The sequence below is a fragment of the Oncorhynchus kisutch genome, linkage group LG5 (genome assembly GCF_002021735.2).
Source record: "Oncorhynchus kisutch isolate 150728-3 linkage group LG5, Okis_V2, whole genome shotgun sequence".
Classification (NCBI taxonomy): domain Eukaryota; kingdom Metazoa; phylum Chordata; class Actinopteri; order Salmoniformes; family Salmonidae; genus Oncorhynchus; species Oncorhynchus kisutch.
In genome coordinates this window covers 56,279,698-56,305,629 of record NC_034178.2, presented here as the reverse complement: position 1 = coordinate 56,305,629, position 25,932 = coordinate 56,279,698, and the positions used below count along the sequence as shown (strand labels likewise).

At 43.8% G+C, this 25,932-nt stretch overlaps 1 protein-coding gene across 3 annotated transcripts in view; it reads left to right on the top strand.

The window, feature by feature from the left end:
• Positions 1–701: 701 nt before the first annotated feature.
• The window catches only part of LOC109891612 (metabotropic glutamate receptor 2), a 99,415-nt gene continuing 74,184 nt past the window's right edge, over positions 702–25,932 (top strand). For 2 of the 3 annotated variants that reach the window (XM_031825464.1, XM_031825462.1), the window contains exons 1-2: positions 702–1,403; positions 22,530–23,182. In XM_031825464.1, coding sequence (XP_031681324.1) covers positions 22,667–23,182 — 516 coding nt within the window. In that variant the 5' untranslated portion in view covers positions 702–1,403; positions 22,530–22,666. The remainder of the gene's footprint in view (positions 1,404–22,529; positions 23,183–25,932) is intronic. The other variant, XM_031825463.1, reaches the window with a different exon arrangement.

Sequence of the window (25,932 nt, the reverse complement as noted above, 5' to 3'; positions counted from 1 at the left end):
GTGGAAATCTGACCTTTGGTCTGATGAGTCCAAATTTGAGATTTTTACAATTCAAGGCACACTTAACCAGCATGGCTACCACAGCATTCTGCGGCATTACGCCATCCCATCTGGTTTGCGCTTAGTGGGACTGGCATTTGTTTTTCAACAGGACAATGACCCAAAACACACCTCCAGGTTTGTGTAAGGGCTACTTGACCAAGAAGGAGAGTGATGGTGCTGCGTCAGATGACCTGGCCTCCACAATCACCCGACTTCAACCAAATTGAGATGGTTTGGGATGAGTTGGACCGCAGAGTGAAGGAAAAGAAGTCAACAAGTGCTCAGCATATGTGGGAACTCCTTCAAGGCTATTGGAAAAGCATTCCTCATGAAGCTGGTTGAGAGAATGCCAAGAGTGTGCAAAGCTGTCATCAAGGCAAAGGGTGGCTACTTTGAAGAATATAAAATATATTTAGATTTGCATCAAACTTTTTTTGGTTAGTACATGATACCGTATGCATTATTTCATATTTTTTATGTCTCCACTATTATTTTATAATGTAGAAATTAATAAAATAGTAGAAAACAGTACCAAACTTTTGACTGGTACTGTAAATAAATGTACAACTAGTATTTTATGAATAGTAATAACAGACTGCAACCTGCATTCCAAGCACAACTGCTATACACCAAGCAACTTGCGCCCGAGACTACAAAGCAGAGAGGTTGGTCTGAGCTGAAGATTATCAACATCGCGTGTCCACTGTCCTCCTCAATAGTCAGGGTGTGTGCCTGTTTCTAAGTTGATCCTTATGAACTCCAGCGCATAGAAGGATCTCTCTCTCCCGCTTTCTGCTATGAAGGTATTTCATTCGAAGTGACACAATAGGCAAGAATGTTATAATCGTATTATTAAATGGCGCTTGATGTGTACATTTGCTAATGAGAATTCTAAGCTTTGGAATATTTTACACAGCTTCGTGGTTTTGAATAGCGCTTGCCGAGACATTTAGGAACATTTTGAATTATGTAACTGTATAGGCCTACTTGACTATCTACTCTGGTCGGTCTGTCCGTTTAAAGTCATACAGTCATAATAGTCTGCTATATACAATCGGCACGTGTAACTTTGATCACAACTATGTGGTCAACAACGTAGAGGAATTTGCTACCCGTGTCAATCTGAACTCGATTTCAGAACCAAGGACAGTTCCCACCTGCTCCACCTGGGAGACCGACGCGCGAGGTTTCCCGACTTCCGGACTCAATTTGTCTTAAAAGTTCTTATACTATTTTAAAAGTCATAGGTCCACACAACTTTGGAAAGAAGGGACTTGAAGGGTCATCATTTTGGTGGGATCGGATGACTGAACCTCGAAGTCTTGATAAGGCTACGACAAGATTTTAATAAATGCTACCAGGTAAGAAATGAACTCTCCTGTTTTAGGCTAGGCTACTCACAGCGCGCCAGTTTGATCACAAATACTTTTGCATCTATATAGCATGAGCTGACGCATTGCTTACACGCACATTATTTAATGCTCTTTCTACATCTCTATAGCCTATAAAGAACAGGATAGCTACGGTCTGTAGCTGACTGTCTTGGCACAAATAGCTGTTTATTTTACCACCATATCAATGTAGGTTTACACATTCTAGCCCTATGCTATATGGCAACATTATGCAATTTATGGAAATAGCCTACACATAGACTATTTTCTATTCTAAGACAGATTATGAATTTACAGGCTGTTTGAATATAATTTTGAATAAATTGTTAATAAACACAGGCACATGTAGTTGCCACTTCCACTGGAGTCACATTATCTAATACAAAGTGTGACAGGTCAGAATAATTACTTAAATCAGTATCATTTTTGAATGAAATATTCTTAGACGGTCCATTGTTTATTACTTAATTATAACCAAGTTATTGCACACCGGTAGGCTATATAGAAATTACACACAGGTTTACGACGCAAAGATTTAAGAGTTATGATGAGAACTTAGTCTATAGAGCAAGGAATTTTATTTGAATTGTATTGAGTGCCAAGCTGGAGATGCAGGCGGTAGCCTACAAACAGAGAAATATACCAATCACACACAAAAAACTGCCAGTGAAACAATAATAGCCACACTGCATGAAACGTCAGATATCTGGTCTAAAATGTAATGCTCACCACAGCAGCAGATAAGGTAGGCCTATAGGTCAGCATAGGGTAGCAGCAGGCGCTATATTAATACATTGTTAGATAACATTATGTGGTAAACAGGTAGGATTTGACTTTAATATGTTGCTGAGGCTAATTGGATTTTGTCTGGTTTCTCTTCTAGCTGTAGGCCACTAACTCTGTCCTCTCTGTTATTTCTGTCATCATCTAAATAGAAGGGAATTATTTCCTCTGGTCTGGAGAGAATGCATAGAGAGCTTTACCGTGGGTGTTATTTCCTCTGGTCTCGGGAGAATGCATAGAAAGCTTTACCGTGGGTGTTATTTCCTCTGGTCTGGAGAGAATGCATAGAAAGCTTTACCGTGGGTGTTATTTCTGTCATCATCTAAATAGAAGGGAATTATTTCCTCTGGTCTCGAGAGAATGCATAGAAAGCTTTACCGTGGGTGTTATTTCCTCTGGTCTGGAGAGAATGCATAGAAAGCTTTACCGTGGGTGTTATTTCCTCTGGTCTGGAGAGAATGCATAGAAAGCTTTACCGTGGGTGTTATTTCTGTCATCATCTAAATAGAAGGGAATTATTTCCTCTGGTCTCGAGAGAATGGATAGAAAGCTTTACCGTGGGTGTTATTTCTGTCATCATCTAAATAGAAGGGAATTATTTCCTCTGGTCTCGAGAGAATGGATAGAAAGCTTTACCGTGGGTGTTATTCTGTCATCATCTAAATAGAAGGGAAATATTTCCTCTGGTCTCGAGAGAATGGATAGAAAGCTTTACCGTGGGTGTTATTTCTGTCATCATCTAAATAGAAGGGAATTATTTCCTCTGGTCTGGAGAGAATGCATAGAAAGCTTTACCGTGGGTGTTATTTCCTCTGGTCTCGGGAGAATGGATAGAAAGCTTTACCGTGGGTGTTATTTCCTCTGGTCTGGAAAGAATGCATAGAAAGCTTTACCGTGGGTGTTATTTCCTCTGGTCTGGAGAGAATGGATAGAAAGCTTTACCGTGGGTGTTATTTCCTCTGGTCTGGAGAGAATGCATAGAAAGCTTTACCGTGGGTGTTATTTCCTCTGGTCTCGAGAGAATGGATAGAAAGCTTTACCGTGGGTGTTATTTCCTCTGGTCTGGAGAGAATGCATAGAAAGCTTTACCGTGGGTGTTATTTCTGTCATCATCTAAATAGAAGGGAATTATTTCCTCTGGTCTGGAGAGAATGCATAGAAAGCTTTACCGTGGGTGTTATTTCTGTCATCATCTAAATAGAAGGGAATTATTTCCTCCGGTCTCGGGAGAATGGATAGAAAGCTTTACCGCGGGTGTTATTTCCTCTGGTCTGGAGAGAAGGGATAGAAAGCTTTACCGTGGGTGTTATTTCCTCTGGTCTCAAGAGAATGGATAGAAAGCTTTACCGTGGGTGTTATTTCCTCTGGTCTGGAGAGAATGCATAGAAAGCTTTACCGTGGGTGTTATTTCCTCTGGTCTCGAGAGAATGGATAGAAAGCTTTACCGTGGGTGTTATTTCCTCTGGTCTGGAGAGAATGCATAGAAAGCTTTACCGTGGGTGTTATTTCCTCTGGTCTGGAGAGAATGCATAGAAAGCTTTACTGTGGGTGTTATTTCCTCTGGTCTGGAGAGAATGCATAGAAAGCTTTACCGTGGGTGTTATTTCCTCTGGTCTGGAGAGAATGGATAGAAAGCTTTACCGTGGGTGTTATTTCCTCTGGTCTGGAGAGAATGCATAGAGAGCTTTACCGTGGGTGTTATTTCCTCTGGTCTGGAGAGAATGCATAGAAAGCTTTACCGTGGGTGTTATTTCTGTCATCATCTAAATAGAAGGGAATTATTTCCTCTGGTCTCGAGAGAAAGGATAGAAAGCTTTACCGTGGGTGTTATTTCTGTCATCATCTAAATAGAAGGGAATTATTTCCTCTGGTCTCGGGAGAATGGATAGAAAGCTTTACCGTGGGTGTTATTTCCTCTGGTCTGGAGAGAATGGATAGAAAGCTTTACCGTGGGTGTTATTTCCTCTGGTCTCGGGAGAATGGATAGAAAGCTTTACCGTGGGTGTTATTTCCTCTGGTCTGGAGAGAATGGATAGAAAGCTTTACCGTGGGTGTTATTTCCTCTGGTCTCGAGAATGGATAGAAAGCTTTACCGTGGGTGTTATTTCCTCTGGTCTGGAGAGAATGCATAGAAAGCTTTACCGTGGGTGTTATTTCCTCTGGTCTCGAGAGAATGGATAGAAAGCTTTACCGTGGGTGTTATTTCCTCTGGTCTGGAGAGAATGCATAGAAAGCTTTACCGTGGGTGTTATTTCCTCTGGTCTCGAGAGAATGGATAGAACGCTTTACCGTGGGTGTTATTTCCTCTGGTCTGGAGAGAATGCATAGAAAGCTTTACCGTGGGTGTTATTTCCTCTGGTCTGGAGAGAATGGATAGAAAGCTTTACCGTGGGTGTTATTTCCTCTGGTCTGGAGAGAATGCATAGAAAGCTTTACCGTGGGTGTTATTTCCTCTGGTCTCGAGAGAATGGATAGAAAGCTTTACCGTGGGTTTTATTTCCTCTGGTCTGGAGAGAATGCATAGAAAGCTTTACCGTGGGTGTTATTTCTGTCATCATCTAAATAGAAGGGAATTATTTCCTCTGGTCTCGAGAGAATGCATAGAAAGCTTTACCGTGGGTGTTATTTCCTCTGGTCTGGAGAGAATGCATAGAAAGCTTTACCGTGGGTGTTATTTCCTCTGGTCTGGAGAGAATGCATAGAAAGCTTTACCGTGGGTGTTATTTCCTCTGGTCTGGAGAGAATGCATAGAAAGCTTTACCGTGGGTGTTATTTCCTCTGGTCTCGAGAGAATGGATAGAAAGCTTTACCGTGGGTGTTATTTCCTCTGGTCTGGAGAGAATGCATAGAAAGCTTTACTGTGGGTGTTATTTCCTCTGGTCTCGAGAGAATGGATAGAAAGCTTTACCGTGGGTGTTATATCCTCTGGTCTGGAGAGAATGCATAGAAAGCTTTACCGTGGGTGTTATTTCCTCTGGTCTCGAGAGAATGGATAGAAAGCTTTACCGTGGGTGTTATTTCCTCTGGTCTGGAGAGAATGCATAGAAAGCTTTACCGTGGGTGTTATTTCCTCTGGTCTGGAGAGAATGGATAGAAAGCTTTACCGTGGGTGTTATTTCCTCTGGTCTGGAGAGAATGCATAGAAAGCTTTACCGTGGGTGTTATTTCCTCTGGTCTGGAGAGAATGGATAGAAAGCTTTACCGTGGGTGTTATTTCCTCTGGTCTGGAGAGAATGCACAGAAAGCTTTACCGTGGGTGTTATTTCCTCTGGTCTGGAGAGAATGGATAGAAAGCTTTACCGTGGGTGTTATTTCCTCTGGTCTGGAGAGAATGCATAGAAAGCTTTACCGTGGGTGTTATTTCCATGTATAAAACGAACCGTTCGTCGGTGGAAATGACCAACCGGCGTGTTGGAGGTTTAAGCCACATGACTTTCTGCTGATTTCACAGGGCAAGCTTTTGAGAGTGATGATTTGAGTACACATGCCCAGGTCTTGTAATTGGTCCAAATGTATGATTTCCTCTTGAACATCACCTCACTAAATTCAAATGTGCATGTATGCCACAGAAATGATTGCCATATGAGCAATGTTTACTCTCCTCAGAAACTGACATAGATCCGCTATAGGCATATGTAAATGGGATTCATTTTATTGAGCTCCATTCCTCTTCATGAAACACCTTCAAAATACCTTCCTTCCTTTTTTGAAGTGACACCCATTGTGTGTTGTGTCTCGCCTCACTATACAGCGCCAATAGCCCCATTCATTTCATGTAGAAAGAGTCAAAAGCCTCTTATCACCCCACTGAAAGTAGGTCCTAGTTGGAGGACTTCTTTTTGGATTGAGCCCAAAACCCTCCTGTGTGAATTTGACACGCAATCACTAATGCACTATATTGTAGCCTACAATGGCTATTCAATCACACAATTTGGTTTGAATAGGCTTCTGTTTATGGAGTGCAGATTTTTGATACATTCACAAAAAAACACCAGTTGGCCTTCTGAATGTCCCTGTGTGAGAGCTACTTGAAATCTGAAGTACCTATCAGAGTTGGATTCAGCCACTGAACTTTTTGAGTTCATTTTGAAGCCTATTGAGTCATGGGCATTCTCACACTGTGCTGGTGAAAATGACCTAGCAACGCAGAGATGAGTGTCGGCGGAAGGACTTGAAGTTAACATTTTGGCTCATTTTGAGGAAAAATGGAATTGACCAGCATTTATTTTTGTGTATGTGTTTGTGTGCATGCGTGTGTGCACAGTTTGTGTGCATGCGTGTGTGTGTTTGTGTGCATGCGTGTGTGTGTGTGTGTGTGTGTGTGTGTGTGTGTGTGTGTGTGTGTGTGTGTGTGTGTGTGTGTGTGTGTGTGTGTGTGTGTGTGTGTGTGTGTGTGTGTGTGTGTGTGTGTGTGTGTGTGTGTGTGTGTGTGTGTGTGTGCGTGTGGGTGCATGCGTGTGTGTGTGTGTGTGTGTTTGGATTGAGAGATGAAATGGAGCACTGAAACATAACTAGTCACATGGAGAGATAAGAAAGCTGGAAAGGTGCTGTATCACATGGGTAAATCCAAATCATGATTATTTCCGTCACAAATAGATTCCACCTTTGAGCTTATCTGTCTAGAATAAGAAGTGTTATCCCCTTATGATTGCAGGTGTTATTTCCATTCATCAACACAAGGTGTTGTTGATGTTTTAGGGTGTGAGTAATTGTTACCTTCAGAACTACTCACACCCCTTGCCCTTTTCCACATGTTGTTGTCGATTCTGTGTCTTATGTTTTTAGATTTTGTATTTTTATTTTTTACAAATGAATAAAAAATGAAAACCTGAAATGTTTGAGTCAATAAGTATTCAAACCCTTTGTTATGGCAAGCCTAAATAAGTTCAGAAGTAAAGATTTGCTTAACAAGTCACATAATAAATTGCATGGACTCACTCTATGTGTAATAATAGTGATTAACATAATTTTTGAATGACTAAATACTCTGTACCCCACACATACAATTATCTGTAAGGTCCCTCAGTTGAGCAGTGAATTTCAAACCCAGATCCAACCACAAAGACCATGGATGTTTTTCAACGCCTCACAAAGAAGGTCAGCTATTGGGAGATGGGTAAAACAAAAGCAGACATTGAATATCCCTTTGAGCACGGTGAAGTTATTAATTACACTTTGGATGGTGTTTCAATACACCCAGTCACTACAAAGATACGGGCGTCCTTCCTAACAGTTACCGGAAAGGAAGGAAACCGCCCAGGGATTTCACCATGAAGCTGATGGTAACTTTAAAACAGTTACAGAGTTTAATGGCTATGATAGGAGAAAACTGAGGATGGATCAACAACATTGCAGTTACTCCACAATACTTAACGTATTTACTGTAACGGCGTTCTTCGTTTGTCGAAAGAGAGTCGGACCGAAATGCAGCGTGGTGGTTAATCATGATCTTTAATAAAGAAAACGGCGATACATGAAATAACTTATAAATACAAAAACAACCAAACGAAACTTATTACAGCCTATCTGGTGAACACAACACAGCGTGACAGAACCCCCCCCAAGGTGCGGACTCCCGGACGCACCTCAAAACCATAGGGAGGGTCCGGGTGGGCGTCTGTCCTTGGTGGCGGCTCCGGCTCGGGACGTGGACCCCACTTCATTAATGTCCTAGTTCCTCCCCTTCGCGTCCTGGGATAATCCACCCTCGCCGCCGACCATGGCCTAATAGTCCTCACCCAGAACCCCACAGAACTGAGGAGCAGCTCGTGACTGAGGGGCATCTCGGGACTGAGGGACAGCTCGGGACTGAGGGGCAGCTCGGGACTGAGGGGCAGCTCGGGACTGAGGGGCAGCTCGGGACTGAGGGGCAGCTCGGGACTGAGGGGCAGCTCGGGACTGAGGGGCAGCCCGGAACTGAGGGGCAGCCCGGAACAGAGGGGAAGCCCAGTACTGAGAGGAAGCCCAGTACTGAGAGGAAGCCCAGTACTGAGATGAAGCTCAGGTAGGTAGTAGGCTCCGGTAGATCCTGGCTGGCTGGCGGATCTGGAAGATTCAGGTTGACTAGCAGATCTGGAAGATTCTGGTTGACTAGCAGATCTGGAAGATTCTGGTTGACTGGCGGATCTAGCTGCTCTATGCAGACTGACAGCTCTGACTGCTCCATGCAGGCTGACAGCTCCTTGCAGACTGGCAGCTCTTTGCAGACTGACAGCTCTGACTGCTCCATGCAGGCTGACAGCTCCTTGCAGACTGACAGCTCCTTGCAGACTGACCGCTCCTTGCAGACTGACAGCTCCCTGCAGACTGACAGCTCCTTGCAGACTGACAGCTCTGACTGCTCCATGCAGGCTGACAGCTCCTTGCAGACTGACAGCTCCTTGCAGACTGGCAGCTCCTTGCAGACTGGCAGCTCCTTGCAGACTGACAGCTCCCTGCAGACTGGCAGCTCCTTGCAGACTGGCAGCTCCTTGCAGACTGGCAGCTCCTTGCAGACTGGCTGCTTCATGCAGACTGACAGCTCTGACTGCTCCATGTAGGCTGACAGCACCCTGCAGACTGGCAACTACGTGCAGACTGGCAGCTCTTTGCAGACTGACAGCTCTGGCTGCTTCATGCAGACTGGCAGCTCCCTGCAGACTGGCAGCTCCTTGCAGACTGGCAGCTCCTTGCAGACTGACAGCTCTGGCTGCTTCATGCAGACTGACAGCTCTGACTGCTCCATGTAGTCTGACAGCACCCTGCAGACTGGCAGCTCCTTGCAGACTGGCAGCTCTTTGCAGACTGACAGCTCTGGCTGCTTCATGCAGACTGGCAGCTCCCTGCAGACTGGCAGCTCCTTGCAGACTGGCAGCTCCTTGCAGACTGACAGCTCTGGCTGCTTCATGCAGACTGACAGCTCTAACTGCTCCATGCAGGCTGACAGCACCCTGCAGACTGGCAGCTCAGGCTGCTTCAAACAGGCAGGAGGCTCCGGCAGTGCTGTAGAGAAGGAAGGTTCTGATAGCGCTGAACAGGCGGGAGACTCCGACAGCGCAGGAGAGGAGGAAAACGCTGGCTGCGCTGAACAGGCGGGAGACTCCGACAGCGCAGGAGGGAAGGAAGGCTCTGGCTGTGCTGAACAGGCGGGAGACTCCGACAGAGCAGGAGAGGCGAGGCGCACTGTAGGCCTGATGCGTGGTGCGGGCACTGGTGATACTGGAGCGAGGACACGCACAGGAAGCCTGGTGCGGGGAGCTGCTACCGGAGGACTGGTGTGTGGAGGTGGCTCTGGATAGACCGGACCGTGCAGGCGCACTGGAGCTCTGGAACACCGAGCCTGCCCAAGCTTACCTGGCTCGATGCCCACTCTAGCACGGCCAATACGAAGGGCTGGTATGAACCGTACCGGGCTATGCACCCGCACTGGAGACACCGTGCGCTCACTAGCATAACACGGTGCCTGCCCGGTCTCTTTAGCCCACCGGAAAGCACAGGGAGTTTGCGCAGGTCTCCTACCTGGCATAGCCATACTCCCAGTAAGCCCCCCCTCCAATACTTTTTTCGGGCTTCCTTGCCAACCGTGTTCCCTCGTATCGTCGGCTCCTATCTCCTGCTGCCTCTGCTTCCTCCTTGGGGCGGCGATATTCACCAGGCTGAGCCCAGGGTCCTCTTCCGTCTAATATCATCTCCCAAGACCAGAAGTCCTTATATCGCTGCTCCTCACGATTAACAGGGAGAGTTAGCTCAGGTCTGACTCCTGACTCTGCCACTCTCTCCCTGAGCCCCCCCCCCCCCCCCCCCCCAATACATTTTTGGGGCTGCTTTTCGGGTTTCCTTGCCAACCGTGTTCCCTCGTATCGTCGGCTTTTATCTCCGGCTGCCTCTGCTCTCCTCAGTGCCTCCACCTGTTCCCATGGGAGGCGATCTCTTCCAGCCAGTATCTCCTCCCAAGTGTAACAACCTTTGCCATCCAATACGTCTTCCCATGTCCATTCCTCCTTTCGCTTTTCCTGCGGTCGCTGCTTGTAACCACGCCGCTCGGTCCGTGTGTGGTGGGTGATTCTGTAACGGCGTTCTTCGTTTGTCGAAAGAGAGTCGGACCGAAATGCAGCGTGGTGGTTAATCATGATCTTTAATAAAGAAAACGGCGATACATGAAATAACTTATAAATACAAAAACAACAAACTGAACGTGAAACTTATTACAGCCTATCTGGTGAACACAACACAGGGACAGGAACAATCACCCACGAAAGACAAAGCGAAACTCAGGCTACCTAAATACGGTTCCCAATCAGAGGCAACGAGAATCACCTGACTGCTGATTGAGAACCGCTTCAGGCAGCCAAGCCTATACAACACCCCTAATCAGCCGCGATCCCAAATACTCCAAACCCCAATACGAAATACAATAACATAAACCCCTGTCACACCCTGGCCTGACCAAATATATAACGAAAACACAAAACACAATGACCAAGGCGTGACAATTACAGAGTGAAAATGAAGAAGCCTGTACAAAATATACATCCTTTTTGCAATAAGGCACTAAAGTAAAACTGCAAAAGTGCAATTTTTTTTAAACTTTATGTCCTGAATTCAAAGCATTATGTTTGGGGCAAATCCAACACAACACGTCACTGAGTACCGCTATTCATATTTTTAAGCATGGTGGTGGCTGCATTAAGTTATGGGTATGTTTGTCATCGGCAAGGACTAGGGAGTGTTTTAGGATAAAAATAAATGGAATAGAGCTAAGCACAGTCAAAATCCTAGAGGAAAACCTGGTTCAGTCTGCTTTCCAACAGACACTAGGAGACAAATTCACCTTTCAGTGGGACAAAAACCTAAAACACAAGGCCAAATATACACTAGAGCAGCTTACCAAGACAACATTGAATATTTCTGAGTGGCCTAGTTACATTTTTGAAAATATATGTCAAGACTTGGAAATGGCTGTCTAGCAATGATCAAAAACCAACTTGAGGGAGCTTGAGAATTATTTTTAAAGACATTTTAAAAATATAGTACAATCCACGTGTGCGAAGAGACGTACCCAGAAAAACTGACAGCTGTAATCACTGCCAAAGAGGTAAATGTGATATTTCTGTACTTCATTTTCAATAAATTATCAAACATTTCTAAAAACATGTTTTCACTTTGTTATTATGGGGTATTGCGTGTAGATGGGTGAGAAATAACATCCATGTAATCCATGTTGAATTCTGTCTGTAACCAAACAAAATGTGGAATAAGTCAAGGGGTAGGAATTATTTCTGAAGGCACTGTATGTATTATGTATTCAATATTTATATACATCTTAGCATGAATTGTTTAATTGTTTCTTCATTGAAATGTTAAAACAAATTAAGAACCTATGCCATTATTTTTAACATTACAGACTGTGCATCAATCATACTTAAACCAATGACTATATAATACTTAGTATACTCACACCGGCCAATCATACTCATACCAATGGTAATACCCATTATATTACCAATGTTATAATATACAAAATTAGGCATATTTAATCTATGAAGGCTGTATTTGAGCAGTGCCTTGAGCAGCTGGGCTCTCTGTCTGAGGGCTAACCAGGCTTAGGCTCCTTCTGGCTCCACCATGTGTTGTATGATGGTGTTCAGGTCCGTTAGGGAGGTGGGGTCAGTCCGTTCAACACTGGCTGCTGTCTGACATCTCATCGCCTGATCAGGGTGCCACTTGACAGAGCATGGGGTCATCTACCAACTAATGAAGGTGTCATGCTCCAAGATAACATTAAGGTTCATATGAAGATGCCATGCTCTTTTTACCAAAAGGACATCAACACCCATGTAAAGGTGCCACACACCATTGTCTTCCAAGAGGACATAATCATTTGTTCTTAAACGACTCACCTGGATAAATAAAGGTTCAATAAATAAAAACAAAAATGATACATCACCGTCCATATGAAGGTGCCATCATGCACCATTTACCAAGATGACAAGCTGCAATCTATTTGACCTGAATGTCCAGCACAGTAGAATCTATTCTAGACTGTTCTACATCAATGTATTCACAAGCTTCTGCCGCCCACAGTTGATGCGAACAGAAGCTTAATTGGGACTCTTTGTACAGTTGAAGCCAGTGAACTATACTGTACTAACTGTCATCTGTATGATCTTCAAGACCTGTGTTTGGTTGAAACACATGCTCAAAGCAACAACTGTACTTAGTCACTCAATAGTTGGTTGTTATTTGGATCCAAGATAGAGGTACATTGTATTGGAGGCGGTTGACTAATGTAGCCTATGTTGCTAGAGTGATCTGAGTTGGAGAGACAAACAGCTTTTCCATGCACGTGATGTGAGGCTGGTGTGGGGTGGGTACTGTATGCGTGTGCTATCTGGCTACCTGAGGGTTCAAAGCGGAGCAAGGCACACTGTTTTCTCTTTTTGAACTCCTGTTTCACAGGGAATAAATGTGCAGAGACAGCTGGGTAGGGAGGAAGCGGCTCTCTTGGCTGCCGAGTGCAATCGTGACGGCCGATTCTGCCACGAGCCAGATTTAATGTGATCAAGGCCTGATAGAAGATACCTAAGAACTAAGAGGAGGCTGAGCGAGCGTCGACGGTCGTAGCAGCAGCTCCAAATCACGTCAAATTACTCTTGGTTTTCTCTGTCTGTTATCTATCTCCTCTGTCTGTTTTCTATCTCCTGTTTCAGGAAAATTATAAGTACAGCCTCTGCTAAGTGGCAAATGTTTCCTTAATATTGTCACTAATAGGGCCGGGAGGTCCGTGGGGCGACGCACAATTGGCCTAGCGTCGTCTGGGTTAGGGAGGGCTAAAGCCGGTAGGGATACCCTTGTGTCATCGCCCACCAGCGACTCCTGTGGCAGGCCGAAACATCCAAAGCATGACTTTCGGCCTTTGTCTCTCCCTTGTAGCGATGAGACAAGATAGTAGCTACTAACAATTGGATACCACGTAATTGGGGAGAAAAAGGGGGTCTTTTTTTTCTTTTTTTAAAAATAAAAAATATAAAATATTTGTCACTAATATAATTTGATATTTCTACCTACCTCCAATCTTCAAGCTTATGTGTCCCCAAATCTCTTCAGACAAAAATCCACTCTTGGATCAAAATGTTGGATAACTGAGCCAAATTAAGGTATCATGTGTCGCATGCTATATCTGTAGGAGACTTGTAGGATACTTTTTTTAGGACTTTTAGCATCTATGCCATTCAGTCCTTAGACCTTACCTTGGCCTAGTTCCTGTCCCTTCTTGGTCTTCCTGCTTGGCACTGATTTGTCCATTAAACTCCCATTCTCAGATGGGCTCGGCGAATTGAGAGCCCCCACCGAACCCATCTGTTCCAAGAGACAGTCGAGCGTGATGATTCGATTTCTAACATCAATAAAAACTGTTTTGGCTCACCTGGACCCCATAGCTCATGCTAGAAGACTGTGGCTCAGTCCCAATAATCTTGTTCACTACTCCCCGCACAGTTTTAAGCATTGGATTGGTGTTAGACATTGGCTAGAGGGAGTTGTCATATACCAGCCATATCCTTCAAATTTATGAAGGTAAGTGAAGAAGTACACACTTCAAGAGAAAGGAGATATTATTGGAATGCACAATATGAGGCAGGAAGAAGGATCTGGCTGGCATATATGTAGGCTTCATGATCTCACCTTGCCAATCACAAAGAAGAAGATAATATACAATGAAACAAATATAAATGATATAAAGAATGATAGTAAAAAGATTTGAATCACCTCAAATTACATTTTGGGCAATAAGGCAAACTCCATCATTCATTGAATCAGATGGCTCATTCATCACAAAACCCACTGATATTGACAACTACTTTAATTATTTTTTTCATCAGCAAGATTAGAACATTTAGGCATGATATGCCAGCAACAAATGCTTATACTACACATCCATGTATAACTGACCAAATTATGAAAGACAAGCATTGTAATTTTGATTTCCGTGAGTGTGGAAGAGGTGAAAAATATGATTGTTGTCTATCAACAATGATAACCCACCTGGTTCTAACAACTTGGATGGAATTATATTGCCACTCTTATTTGCCATATCTTCAATCTAAGCCTACAAGAAAGTGTGTGCCCTCAGTCCTGGAGGGAAGCAAAAGTCATTACGCAACCCAATAATAGTAAAGCCCCCTTTACTGTCTCAAATAGCCGACCAATCAGCCTGTTACCAACCCTTATTGAATCATTTAAAAAAATTGTGTTTGACCAGATACAATGCTATTTTACAGTAAACAAATTGACAAGAGACTTTCAGCACACTTATAGGGAAGGACATTCAACATGCATGGCTGAGAGAAATTGATAATACAATTATTGTGGGGGCTGTCTTGTTAGACTTCAGTGCGGCTTTTGACATTATTGGTTATAGCCTGCTGCTGGAAAAACACATGTTTTATGGCTTTACACCCCCTGCTATATTGTGGATAAAGAGTTACCTGTCTAACAGAACACAGAGGGTGCTCTTTAATGGAAGCCTCTCCAACATAATCCAGGTAGAATTGTGAATTCCCCAGGGTAGCTGTCTAGGCCCCTTACTTTTATCAATCTTTACTAATGACATGCCACTGGCTTTGGGTGAAGCCAGTGTGTCTATGTATAAGTATGACTATATACAGTATTTCTAAAACAATCGAATCCCCGAGCTGACAAGGTAAAAATCTGTCGTTCTGCCCCTGGGCAAAGCAATAAGGCACGAGGGGGTGTGGTATATAGCCAATATACAGTGCCTTGTGAAAGTATTCGGCCCCCTTGAACTTTGCGACCTTTTGCCACATTTCAGGCTTCAAACATAAAGATATAAAACTGTATTTTTTTGTGAAGAATCAACAACAAGTGGGACACAATCATGAAGTGGAACGACATTTATTGGATATTTCAAACTTTTTTAACAAATCAAAAACTGAAAAATTGGGCGTGCAAAATTATTCAGCCCCTTTACTTTCAGTGCAGCAAACTCTCTCCAGAAGTTCAGTGAGGATCTCTGAATGATCCAATGTTGACCTAAATGACTAATGATGATAAATACAATCCACCTGTGTGTAATCAAGTCTCCGTATAAATGCACCTGCACTGTGATAGTCTCAGAGGTCCGTTAAAAGCGCAGAGAGCATCATGAAGAACAAGGAACACACCAGGCAGGTCCGAGATACTGTTGTGAAGAAGTTTAAAGCCGGATTTGGATACAAAAAGATTTCCCAAGCTTTAAACATCCCAAGGAGCACTGTGCAAGCGATAATATTGAAATGGAAGGAGTATCAGACCACTGCAAATCTACCAAGACCTGGCCGTCCCTCTAAACTTTCAGCTCATACAAGGAGAAGACTGATCAGAGATGCAGCCAAGAGGCCCATGATCACTCTGGATGAACTGCAGAGATCTACAGCTGAGGTGAGAGACTCTGTCCATAGGACAACAATCAATCGTATATTGCACAAATCTGGCCTTTATGGAAGAGTGGCAAGAAGAAAGCCATTTCTTAAAGATATCCATAAAAAGTGTAATTTAAAGTTTGCCACAAGCCACCTGGGAGACACACCAAACATCTGGTCAGATGAAACCAAAATTGAACTTTTTGGCAACAATGCAAAACGTTATGTTTGACGTAAAAGCAACACAGCTCATCACACCATCCCCACTGTCAAACATGGTGGTGGCAGCATCATGGTTTGGGCCTGCTTTTCTTCAGCAGGGACAGGGAAGATGGTTAAAATTGATGGGAAGATGGATGGAGCCAAATACAGGACCATTCTGGAAGAAAAACTGATGGAGTCTGCAAAAGACCTGAGACTGGGACAGAGATTTGTCTTCCAACAAGACAAAGATCCAAAACATAAAGCAAAATATACAATGGAATGGTTCAAAAATAAACATATCCAGGTGTTAGAATGGCCAAGTCAAAGTCCAGACCTGAATCCAATCGAGAATCTGTGGAAAGAACTGAAAACTGCTGTTCACAAATGCTCTCCATCCAACCTCACTGAGCTCGAGCTGTTTTGCAAGGAGGAATGGGAAAAAATGTCAGTCTCTCGATGTGCAAAACTGATAGAGACATACCCCAAGCGACTTACAGCTGTAATCGCAGCAAAAGGTGGCGCTACAAAGTATTAACTTAAGGGGGCTGAATAATTTTGCACGCCCAATTTTTCAGTTTTTGATTTGTTAAAAAAGTTTGAAATATCCAATAAATGTCGTTCCACTTCATGATTGTGTCCCACTTGTTGTTGATTCTTCACAAAAAAATACAGTTTTATATCTTTATGTTTGAAGCCTGAAATGTGGCAAAAGGTCGCAAAGTTCAAGGGGGCCGAATACTTTCGCAAAGCACTGTATTACTAACTTTAGCCTAGCTAGAGGAGTAGATGGGCACATTCCCTCTGTACTAGAAATGCAAAGTACTTTGATAGGGAAGTTTAACATTACACAGTGTACTGCACTACATTATTTAGAAAATGTTTAAGATGAAGAAGTTTGTCATGACAAACAGTGTTACATGAACTTCTCTATAATGTCTACTACAATGGATCAGAGCTAGGCAGAGTTGATCAACATCAGTACCCTTATAGCCTATACCAGTGAACAAAACTGCTCGACAGGACATCAATTCAACTGCAAAACTGGTTGAGATGATGTATAACCGGGTAAGGTTCAGCAACAGCATGTAGGGGAGAGTGTGGTAAGTTGAGCCCTTTTTTACATTCAGCATCACTCCTTTAAGGGAAATATAGTATTCCTTCTAACATATATATTTACATATACACTGATATACAAAACATGACATAGACTGACCAGGTGAATCCAGGTGAAAGCTATGATCCCTTATTGATGTCACTTGTTACATCCACTTCAAACAGTGTAGCTGAAGGGGAGGAAACAGGTTAAATAATGATTTTTAAGCCTTGAGACAATTGAGACATAGATTGTGTACAGTATGTGTGCCATTCAGGGGGTGAATAGGCAAGACAAAATATTTAAATGCCTTTGAACGGGGTATGGTAGTAGGTGCCAGGTCCACCGGTTAGTGTCAAGAACTGCATCGCTGCTGGGTTTTTCAGTCTCTACAATTTCCCGTATGTATCAAGAATTGTCCACCACCCAAAGGACATCCAGCCAACTTGCAACAACTGTGGGGAGGATTGGAGTCAACATGGGCCAGCATCCCTGTGGAACACTTTCGACACCTTGTTGAGTCCATGCCTTGAGGAATAGAGGCTGTTCTGATGGCAAAAGGTTAGCTTGTCAAAAAAAGTGGTCTCTTAACCCAGGTATGGGTTAAGTTGATCTACAGGACAGGGTAAGTTAAGTCGCATACACATTTCTGTACAGAATTAAATATTACCACTACGGTCTTAAAAAAAAAAAACATGTCTATCTTTATTTCCAGAACACAATTCAACACAATCCCAATCGTGTTTAGTCTTTTTATATTTTTAAGCATCTTTTAATACAGGCTTAACAAACATAAAAAAAATTTACGTAGGCCAGGCCCTGTTATTACTGTACCTCATATCCCAGAGATAATGCTTTGCATTACGGCGTGAAAGAAAACACTTTAATATGCTCAACTTGCCATTGGCCCAACCATTAGCTCAACTTACCCCATAGCCATTGGCTCAACTTACCCCATAGCCATTAGCTCAACTTACCCCATAACCATTAGCTCAACTTACCCCATAGCCATTAGCTCAACTTACCCCATAGCCATTAGCTCAACTTACCCCATAGCCATTAGCTCAACTTACCCCATAGCCATTGGCTCAACTTACCCCATAACCATTAGCTCAACTTACCCCATAACCATTAGCTCAACTTACCCCATAGCCATTGGCTCAACTTACCCCATAACCATTAGCTCAACTTACCCCATAACCATTAGCTCAACTTACCCCATAGCCATTAGCTCAACTTACCCCATAGCCATTGGCTCAACTTACCCCATAGCCATTAGCTCAACTTACCCCATAGAATTTGGCTCAACTTACCCCATAGCCATTAGCTCAACTTACCCCATAACCATTAGCTCAACTTACCCCATAGCCATTTGCTCAACTTACCCCATAGCCATTAGCTCAACTTACCCCATAGCCATTAGCTCAACTTACCCCATAGCCATTGGCTCAACTTACCCCATAGCCATTGGCTCAACTTACCCCATAGCCATTAGCTCAACTTACCCCATAGCCATTAGCTCAACTTACCCCATAACCATTAGCTCAACTTACCCCATAGCCATTGGCTCAACTTACCCCATAGCCATTAGCTCAACTTACCCCATAGCCATTAGCTCAACTTACCCCATAGCCATTGGCTCAACTTACCCCATAGCCATTGGCTCAACTTACCCCAACGCAAACATTTTTACTATATTAGCCCACCCAGCTACAAGGATGCATGTTCATGCTAGGTTAAGAACCTCTTATTGAAGCCTACAGAGACCCCAACTGATGTATAGAACAATCTTAAAAGTATGTACTTTGGTTTAGATAGATAGAAGCATCATGAAACCTCTAACACAATAAATTAATTTAAGTTGCTTACCACTTTTCCCATGTGGTTTCATCCTTCACAGATTCCATGAAATGATGACTACTTCCTAAATATTTGGTCAAATGATTCAATTTGTGTATGGTTTTCTAGAAACAAGGGTGGCTCAATTGAATTTACCCCTTTTGCTCAACTTCACCCCACTCTCCCCTATGAGTGAGATGGTTGATTGAAAGACCAGCCACACCTTCAACTAACAGCTATAGCTACTATCTCCCATCGGTGAAGAGGTGGTGTCCAGCAGCTAATGTGACTGATTACCTCAGCTTTCCTTCAGAAAGTTCTCCGATGATCAATCATAGTTTGAAATTGAATTGTTGATTGTGTAATAGAAATCACAAGAGAAAGTGGTGTATGTGTCAGACTACTTCCTTATATGCTTCCTTAGTATAAATTGATTGTTTCTTGTTGATAACGTGTTGATCACTACTGTGCTTGTGTCCCAAATGGCACACTATTCCCTATAGGCCTTGGTCAAAAGTAGTGCACTATAAGGAATAGGATGCCATTTAGGACGCACACCTTTATATCCTATACAGGGAGCCTGCTATCATCTTTCTTTTGCTCACAGTTGAGTCTATATTAAATGGTCATTCATTTATATCCTGAACGTCTATTTGTGAATATCAAGATAATATTCTCTCAATATATTTTCCTATTCATTACAAATGCTTCACTGCTTTGTTTGACAAACCCATGTATCACTCTCTCTCTCCCTCTTTATCCCTCTCCTTATCTCTCTCTCCTTCTCCCTGTACCTCCAATCAAAATATACCTTCAACCCCTAACATACCAGATATATAACCTCAATATGGTGAGAATTTATTTCAGCAACACTCTTGTCATACTGCCCACTACCCCTCCCCCACCACCAATACCACCATCCTCTTTTTTTTACCCACAATGTTTCCATGGCAACCTCAGTTAGCGAAGAAGAGAGCCCTTCCAAGTGTGAGAATATCTCTTTGTAAGGCACGGCAAGCTGGTGATAGTTCTTGGGTAATATGGTTCATACACCATGATGCTATACTGTAAATGTTTGATCCAGCTTTTTCATTACCGATTCGTCTTCGATTAGCTTCACTTGAAGTAGGCTATGACCACTGTAAATGTTCTGACCTTTTTTTTTAAGAGCAGAGTCTTTCCAACTGCTATTGCTAAGAAATACTATCAATAAATCTGTGGAAAATGCATAGCCTGACGACTCAAACTAAATTATTCCACTGCTCTATGCTCGCTACATTCTTCAGTCTGAGATTGCCATCATTGAAGTCGTTTGTGGTGATGAGGGGCGTTGTACAAAACAGTCATCAGCGATTGGATCGTCTATAACGAGTGTCAAAGTCAATGACACGTTTTCAAACCACCTCTTTACCCACGTGTGTTGTAGCTCTGGCCCAACCCATCGGTTTCTGGACCAATCAGATGGTCCCAATGTGTCCGCATTCTGTGAAGCGTTGGGGAGATACTCAGATCTAGACTCATTGCTTAGAAGAACCTTACATCCGTGGGCGTGGCATAGAGTTTGGTCAGAGCAAGGAGTCTGGGTAGTCAGGAAAGACTTTAAGGGTGTGATATCTATCAAGAAATTACACACATAGATGATCAATTGGACTGCCCAGAATTTGACTTTCTAACATATTTTAATGAAGGGCACAAACACATGGAAAGGTTAACATGCTCAGTGAACATTATAAAGGAGTGTCCCACTCCCAAATTGTGCATCCCAAATAGCACCTTATTTCCTACATAGTCCACTATTTCTGACCAGTGCCCTATGGGCCCTGTTCAAAAGTAGCACACTATATAGAGAATATGGTGCCATTTAAGACGCAGACAAGACTATAAGGCTAACAGGGACCTCATTAACTGAAGCATCATTATGAGCAACATAGTAGAAAGAGTGAGATGGGAGAGAAAGACAGACAGACAGACAGACAGACAGACAGACAGACAGACAGACAGACAGACAGACAGACAGACAGACAGACAGACAGACAGACAGACAGACAGACAGACAGACAGACAGACAGACAGACAGACAGACAGACAGACAGACAGACAGACAGACAGACAGACAGACAGACAGACAGACAGACAGACAGACAGACAGACAGACAGACAGACAGACAGACAGACAGACAGACAGACAGACAGACAGACAGACAGACAGACAGACAGACAGACAGACAGACAGACAGACAGACAGACAGACAGACAGACAGACAGACAGACAGACAGACAGACAGACAGACAGACAGACAGACAGACAGACAGACAGACAGACAGACAGACAGACAGACAGACAGACAGACAGACAGACAGACAGACAGACAGACAGACAGACAGACAGACAGACAGACAGACAGACAGACAGACAGACAGACTGACTGGACAGACAGACAGACTGACTGACTGACTGACTGACTGACTGACTGACTGACTGACTGACTGACTGACTGACTGACTGACTGACTGACTGACTGACTGACTGACTGACTGACTGACTGACTGACTGACTGACTGACTGACTGACTGACTGACTGACTGACTGACTGACTGACTGACTGACTGACTGACTGACTGACTGACTGACTGACTGACTGACTGACTGACTGACTGACTGACTGACTGACTGACTGACTGACTGACTGACTGACTGACTGACTGACTGACTGACTGACTGACTGACTGACTGACTGACTGACTGACTGACTGACTGACTGACTGACTGACTGACTGACTGACTGACTGACTGACTGACTGACTGACTGACTGACTGACTGACTGACTGACTGACTGACTGACTGACTGACTGACTGACTGACTGACTGACTGACTGACTGACTGACTGACTGACTGACTGACTGACTGACTGACTGACTGACTGACTGACTGACTGACTGACTGACTGACTGACTGACTGACTGACTGACTGACTGACTGACTGACTGACTGACTGACTGACTGACTGACTGACTGACTGACTGACTGACTGACTGACTGACTGACTGACTGACTGACTGACTGACTGACTGACTGACTGACTGACTGACTGACTGACTGTGGGTGTGTGAGAGAGAGAGAGATAAAAAATATATGAGGAATTAGTAAAAATGGGAGAATGAAGGTATTTAAATGTCTTAGAGCTAGAGGGCAGTAGAATGGGGTGCTGTGAAATCCATGCAGAGTAGTAAAATAATCCAGTGCTTCTTGTCTCCAACATGTATGTAATCACACACGCACGCACACACACACACACACACACACACAGTGGCTTGCCGGGGAAGGGTGACACACTCACTCATCTGTTGAGATGGCTGACAGTCTGGTTGTGTGGCCCAAGACAAGTTGCAGGGATGAAGTGCTGCTTGAGGAATGCGCCGAGAGCCACGACAGCCAGTAGCCAGTCTTTAAGATAGAGAGCTCTTATAGAAGGGCTGTAAAGCAACCTTTAAAGGTTGTTGAAAGATTGATGGGGAAATGAAGCCATCTATTCCCTTTACACCTTAAACTGGACTGGAGGTAGAGAGGAAAGTCTGGATGTTCACACCCTCCTCCACTGAAAAGTAGAAGCAAAAAGCATCTGTGATAGTTTGGAATAAATTCTATTATTTTATTTTAAAGGGGGAAAAATACTATTTGAATTACAAATGTGAATCAATTACTTTTATGACTGAAATACCACAATATTGATGCACTGTAACATGAATATTGATATATTGTTCCATCTTCTCTCCTGAGTAACCAAGATGCCACGAGTGTCGAGAGAGGGCTCTAGAGCGATCCACCTCACCCAGCCCCAGCCCCTGTAAGAACCTCCTGTGTCCCACTCCTCTACCCACCACCCACTACACTGATCTCTGCTACCCGACCTGACCATGCCCACCTCCGGCCTCCTCTGTCCTGGGCTCTGGGCCAAGGCTGCCCCATGGTGGTCCCTCCACCTGCTCCTCTTTGACTTGCTCGTTCCAGAGGCCCTGCCCAGCCCTAACAACAGATTCCCTCCTTCCACCAAGAGGGAGATCACCATCGATGGGGACCTGGTGATCGGCGGTCTGTTCCCGGTGCATGAGAAGGGCGAGGTGGCGGAGGACTGTGGGAAGATCAACGAGCAGAGAGGGATCCAGAGACTAGAGGCGATGCTGTTAGCGCTGGATGAGATCAACGCGGACGAGCGGCTGCTGCCGGGACTCAGGCTGGGAGCCCACATCCTAGACACCTGCTCTAAGGACACCTACGCTCTGGAGCAAAGCCTGGAGTTCGTACGAGCCTCCCTCACCAAGGTGCATGAGCCGGGGTTCATCTGCCCAGACGGATCCAACCCCATCCAGGATGACGTCCCTCTGGCCATATCTGGAGTCATCGGGGGCTCCTACAGCGACGTGTCTATCCAGGTACGTTTCTCATAGGAATCTATTCATTAGCTGGTTATGACTGTGTCCAGTTATTTCTATACAGTCTATGGTCTATGGTCCACACAGGTACTTTTGCACACTTTACACCTTGTCGACTCACATCTCACCCATAGCAGTCTAAGGTGTCCCCATTGTGTCATTTTTTTTGTGATTCATACTATGAATGAATCCACATACAATGTGATTTTTGATTATGCCTATATGACACATTACAAACAGTTGACCGTGAGGTAGGCTACCCGTACCCACCAGCAGATAGGACGACTAAGTTTCGTTCAGGTTCTTTCAGTCATCACAGATTCCAAAACGAGCCTTGGACAATGCAGATATGCAGTCTTTTTACATGTTAGCCACACAGAATTATTCCTTTGCACATTAGGTATCTGGTGTTGAATTCTTTTTTTTTCTGTGCCTATGCCTGCATAAAGATGGATCTTCATTTGAGGATCAAAAAGGCTTCTAAAGTTTGTAATTTCCACTTTAAAATGTCAGACTTGATTTGCCCTAACACAAAATGTATCAACCCCTACAAAAAATGGCCATGAATTATAATCCACATAATTAATAATATAATTAATTCACAATTCCTGTTGTTGCATGATTATTGTCCTGCTGTAGCAAACTGGCCAAAATTAAGATCCTACATCTGTATATCTGCTGGTAGATATATGTCAGACGTGCCGGTAGAGACGTGTTGCTTACAGGATGTTGATGCTGACATTGATCACTATTCAGGTTTCACGAGCGGCAGAGAGAAATGGAGCTGAAACAGAGAGATTGAATAGAGCTCTGAGCTCTTGCTGACAAATCAAAGCTCTCTAACTAATTGGTTCCAGCTGAGATGTTGTCATGTTCCTCTCCATTAGTCAGTACTCCACATACTGCTTTTGTTTGTGTGTGTGCGTGCATGTGTGCATGTGTGTGTGCGTGCATGTGTGCCTGTGTGTGTGCTTGATTGTGTGTGTTTATGTTTGAGTGGGTTCCTGTGTCTATACGTGTGTACACTATATCTTTGAGATGCTGTCTCGTTGAATAGGAAGTTTTAATATAAAAAAGAAGAAGAAAACAGTTACCAGAAGTGGATGGCATCCAATCCCCAGCTAGCTGCCTACCTCCACTGAGCCATAGGAACTTTCCTCTAGCTCCAGCTTTAACCGTTTTGTTTGGCTCTGGTCGGGCTGGAATAATTATCAATCTGGGAGGCTTGCAGTAGCTGCCTGCAGTAGGTGTTTAAAGCTCTCCTCCACCACGGCATTCATTCTCAGGGACCTCCATCACATTGTCAGCGCAATAACTTCCATCCGCAACGCGGGGAACGTTGACCTTTCTCCACACCTATGAAGAGGAGCCTGCGGCGACATGGAGTCAGAGACGTAGTTACTTAATTAATGCCTGTTTTCTACTCCCAGAGTTTAGGCTACTGTAATTACCCATGATGCACTAGGTGTAAAGGAGAGGAGGCCAGCGTGAATAATTGTATAATTCAGAGACGGGCGTTACACTGGGAGGGACGTTGTTAGTTATTGATTATGTCAACGATGGGGCTGATAGAGAGGTGTGTGTGTGTGTGTGTGTACAGTGTGCATGCGTGTGTGTGTATGTGTTTGTGTGAATGTTTGTGCATGTGGGCGTGTGTGTATTGCTTATGATGAAGTGATCCCACAGGCAGAAGTGTCATCATGGAGTGTTGCAGCATGTCTGCTACAGAATCCATCAGCACCATGCCAGTCAAAACATGTACGGATCAGATCACAATATGATCACACTTATGAGCTGTGACTTCATGGGGAGGCTTTTGTAAAGTGCCAAGGCTTGGTGAAACATAGTTTGCTTCCCAAATGTCACCCTTTTCCTGATGTAGTGCACTACTTTTGTCCAGGGCCTATAGGGCTCTAGTCAGAAGTAGTGCACTACATAGGGGAAAGGGTGCCATTTGGGAAGCCGACGTAGTCCACAACAAGTTACTTCTGGAGTGATTTATTAAGTAAAGTATTCACTTCTGCCATGCTTCCTAGCAAGCGCTAAATGACGAGTCTTCACTGGACGTTATAACAAATCCCTTGATAGATGAGTCTCTGTCAGATGTGATGAGGCAGAGCAGTAGTTTCTATTTGCTTAATGAATGATAAAGCTTCTGCTCATGAAGTCATTAAGTTATCCGGAAAAGGATCATTCACTATAACATCCTCCAGCGACTGCATTCTTTTATTTTATTCTGTATTCTATTTCTAACTTTTAAGATTTATGCTTGTGTTCAGTGTCCATATAAAGTGCATTCCGGTCTATACCTCTCAGTGTGGTACTTAACAGAAACACCAGACTACACAGCAGGGACTGCATTATACACTCCAGTCTAGTCAATTGAGGCAGCAGGGAACACAAAGCCTCCCTACTGAGAGAGTAGAGATTTATGGATCCCCGGCCCCTTTTGTGGTCAGTGACAGTCAGTGACAGGAGAGCTGAAAGGAAGTGGATACTTCACCGTGTGTGAGAAAGGGTGACGAGAGGGACACTTTACTAGACAGTCACACATAAAGGTTTTGGGAAAAACTGAGCTTTTGAGTGTTTCCGTATGGATTAGAATTAGAATAGATGCTTACAGTACTGTCATAATGTAATTGGGGTACAATGTTCTGTTGGCAGTGGCCCTATACTTCCAGGTTCCTTTTATTGCCTCACTCCTTTTTGAGTAGTGATGACTGAGGAACCTGTGGTGAGTTTTGTCAGAA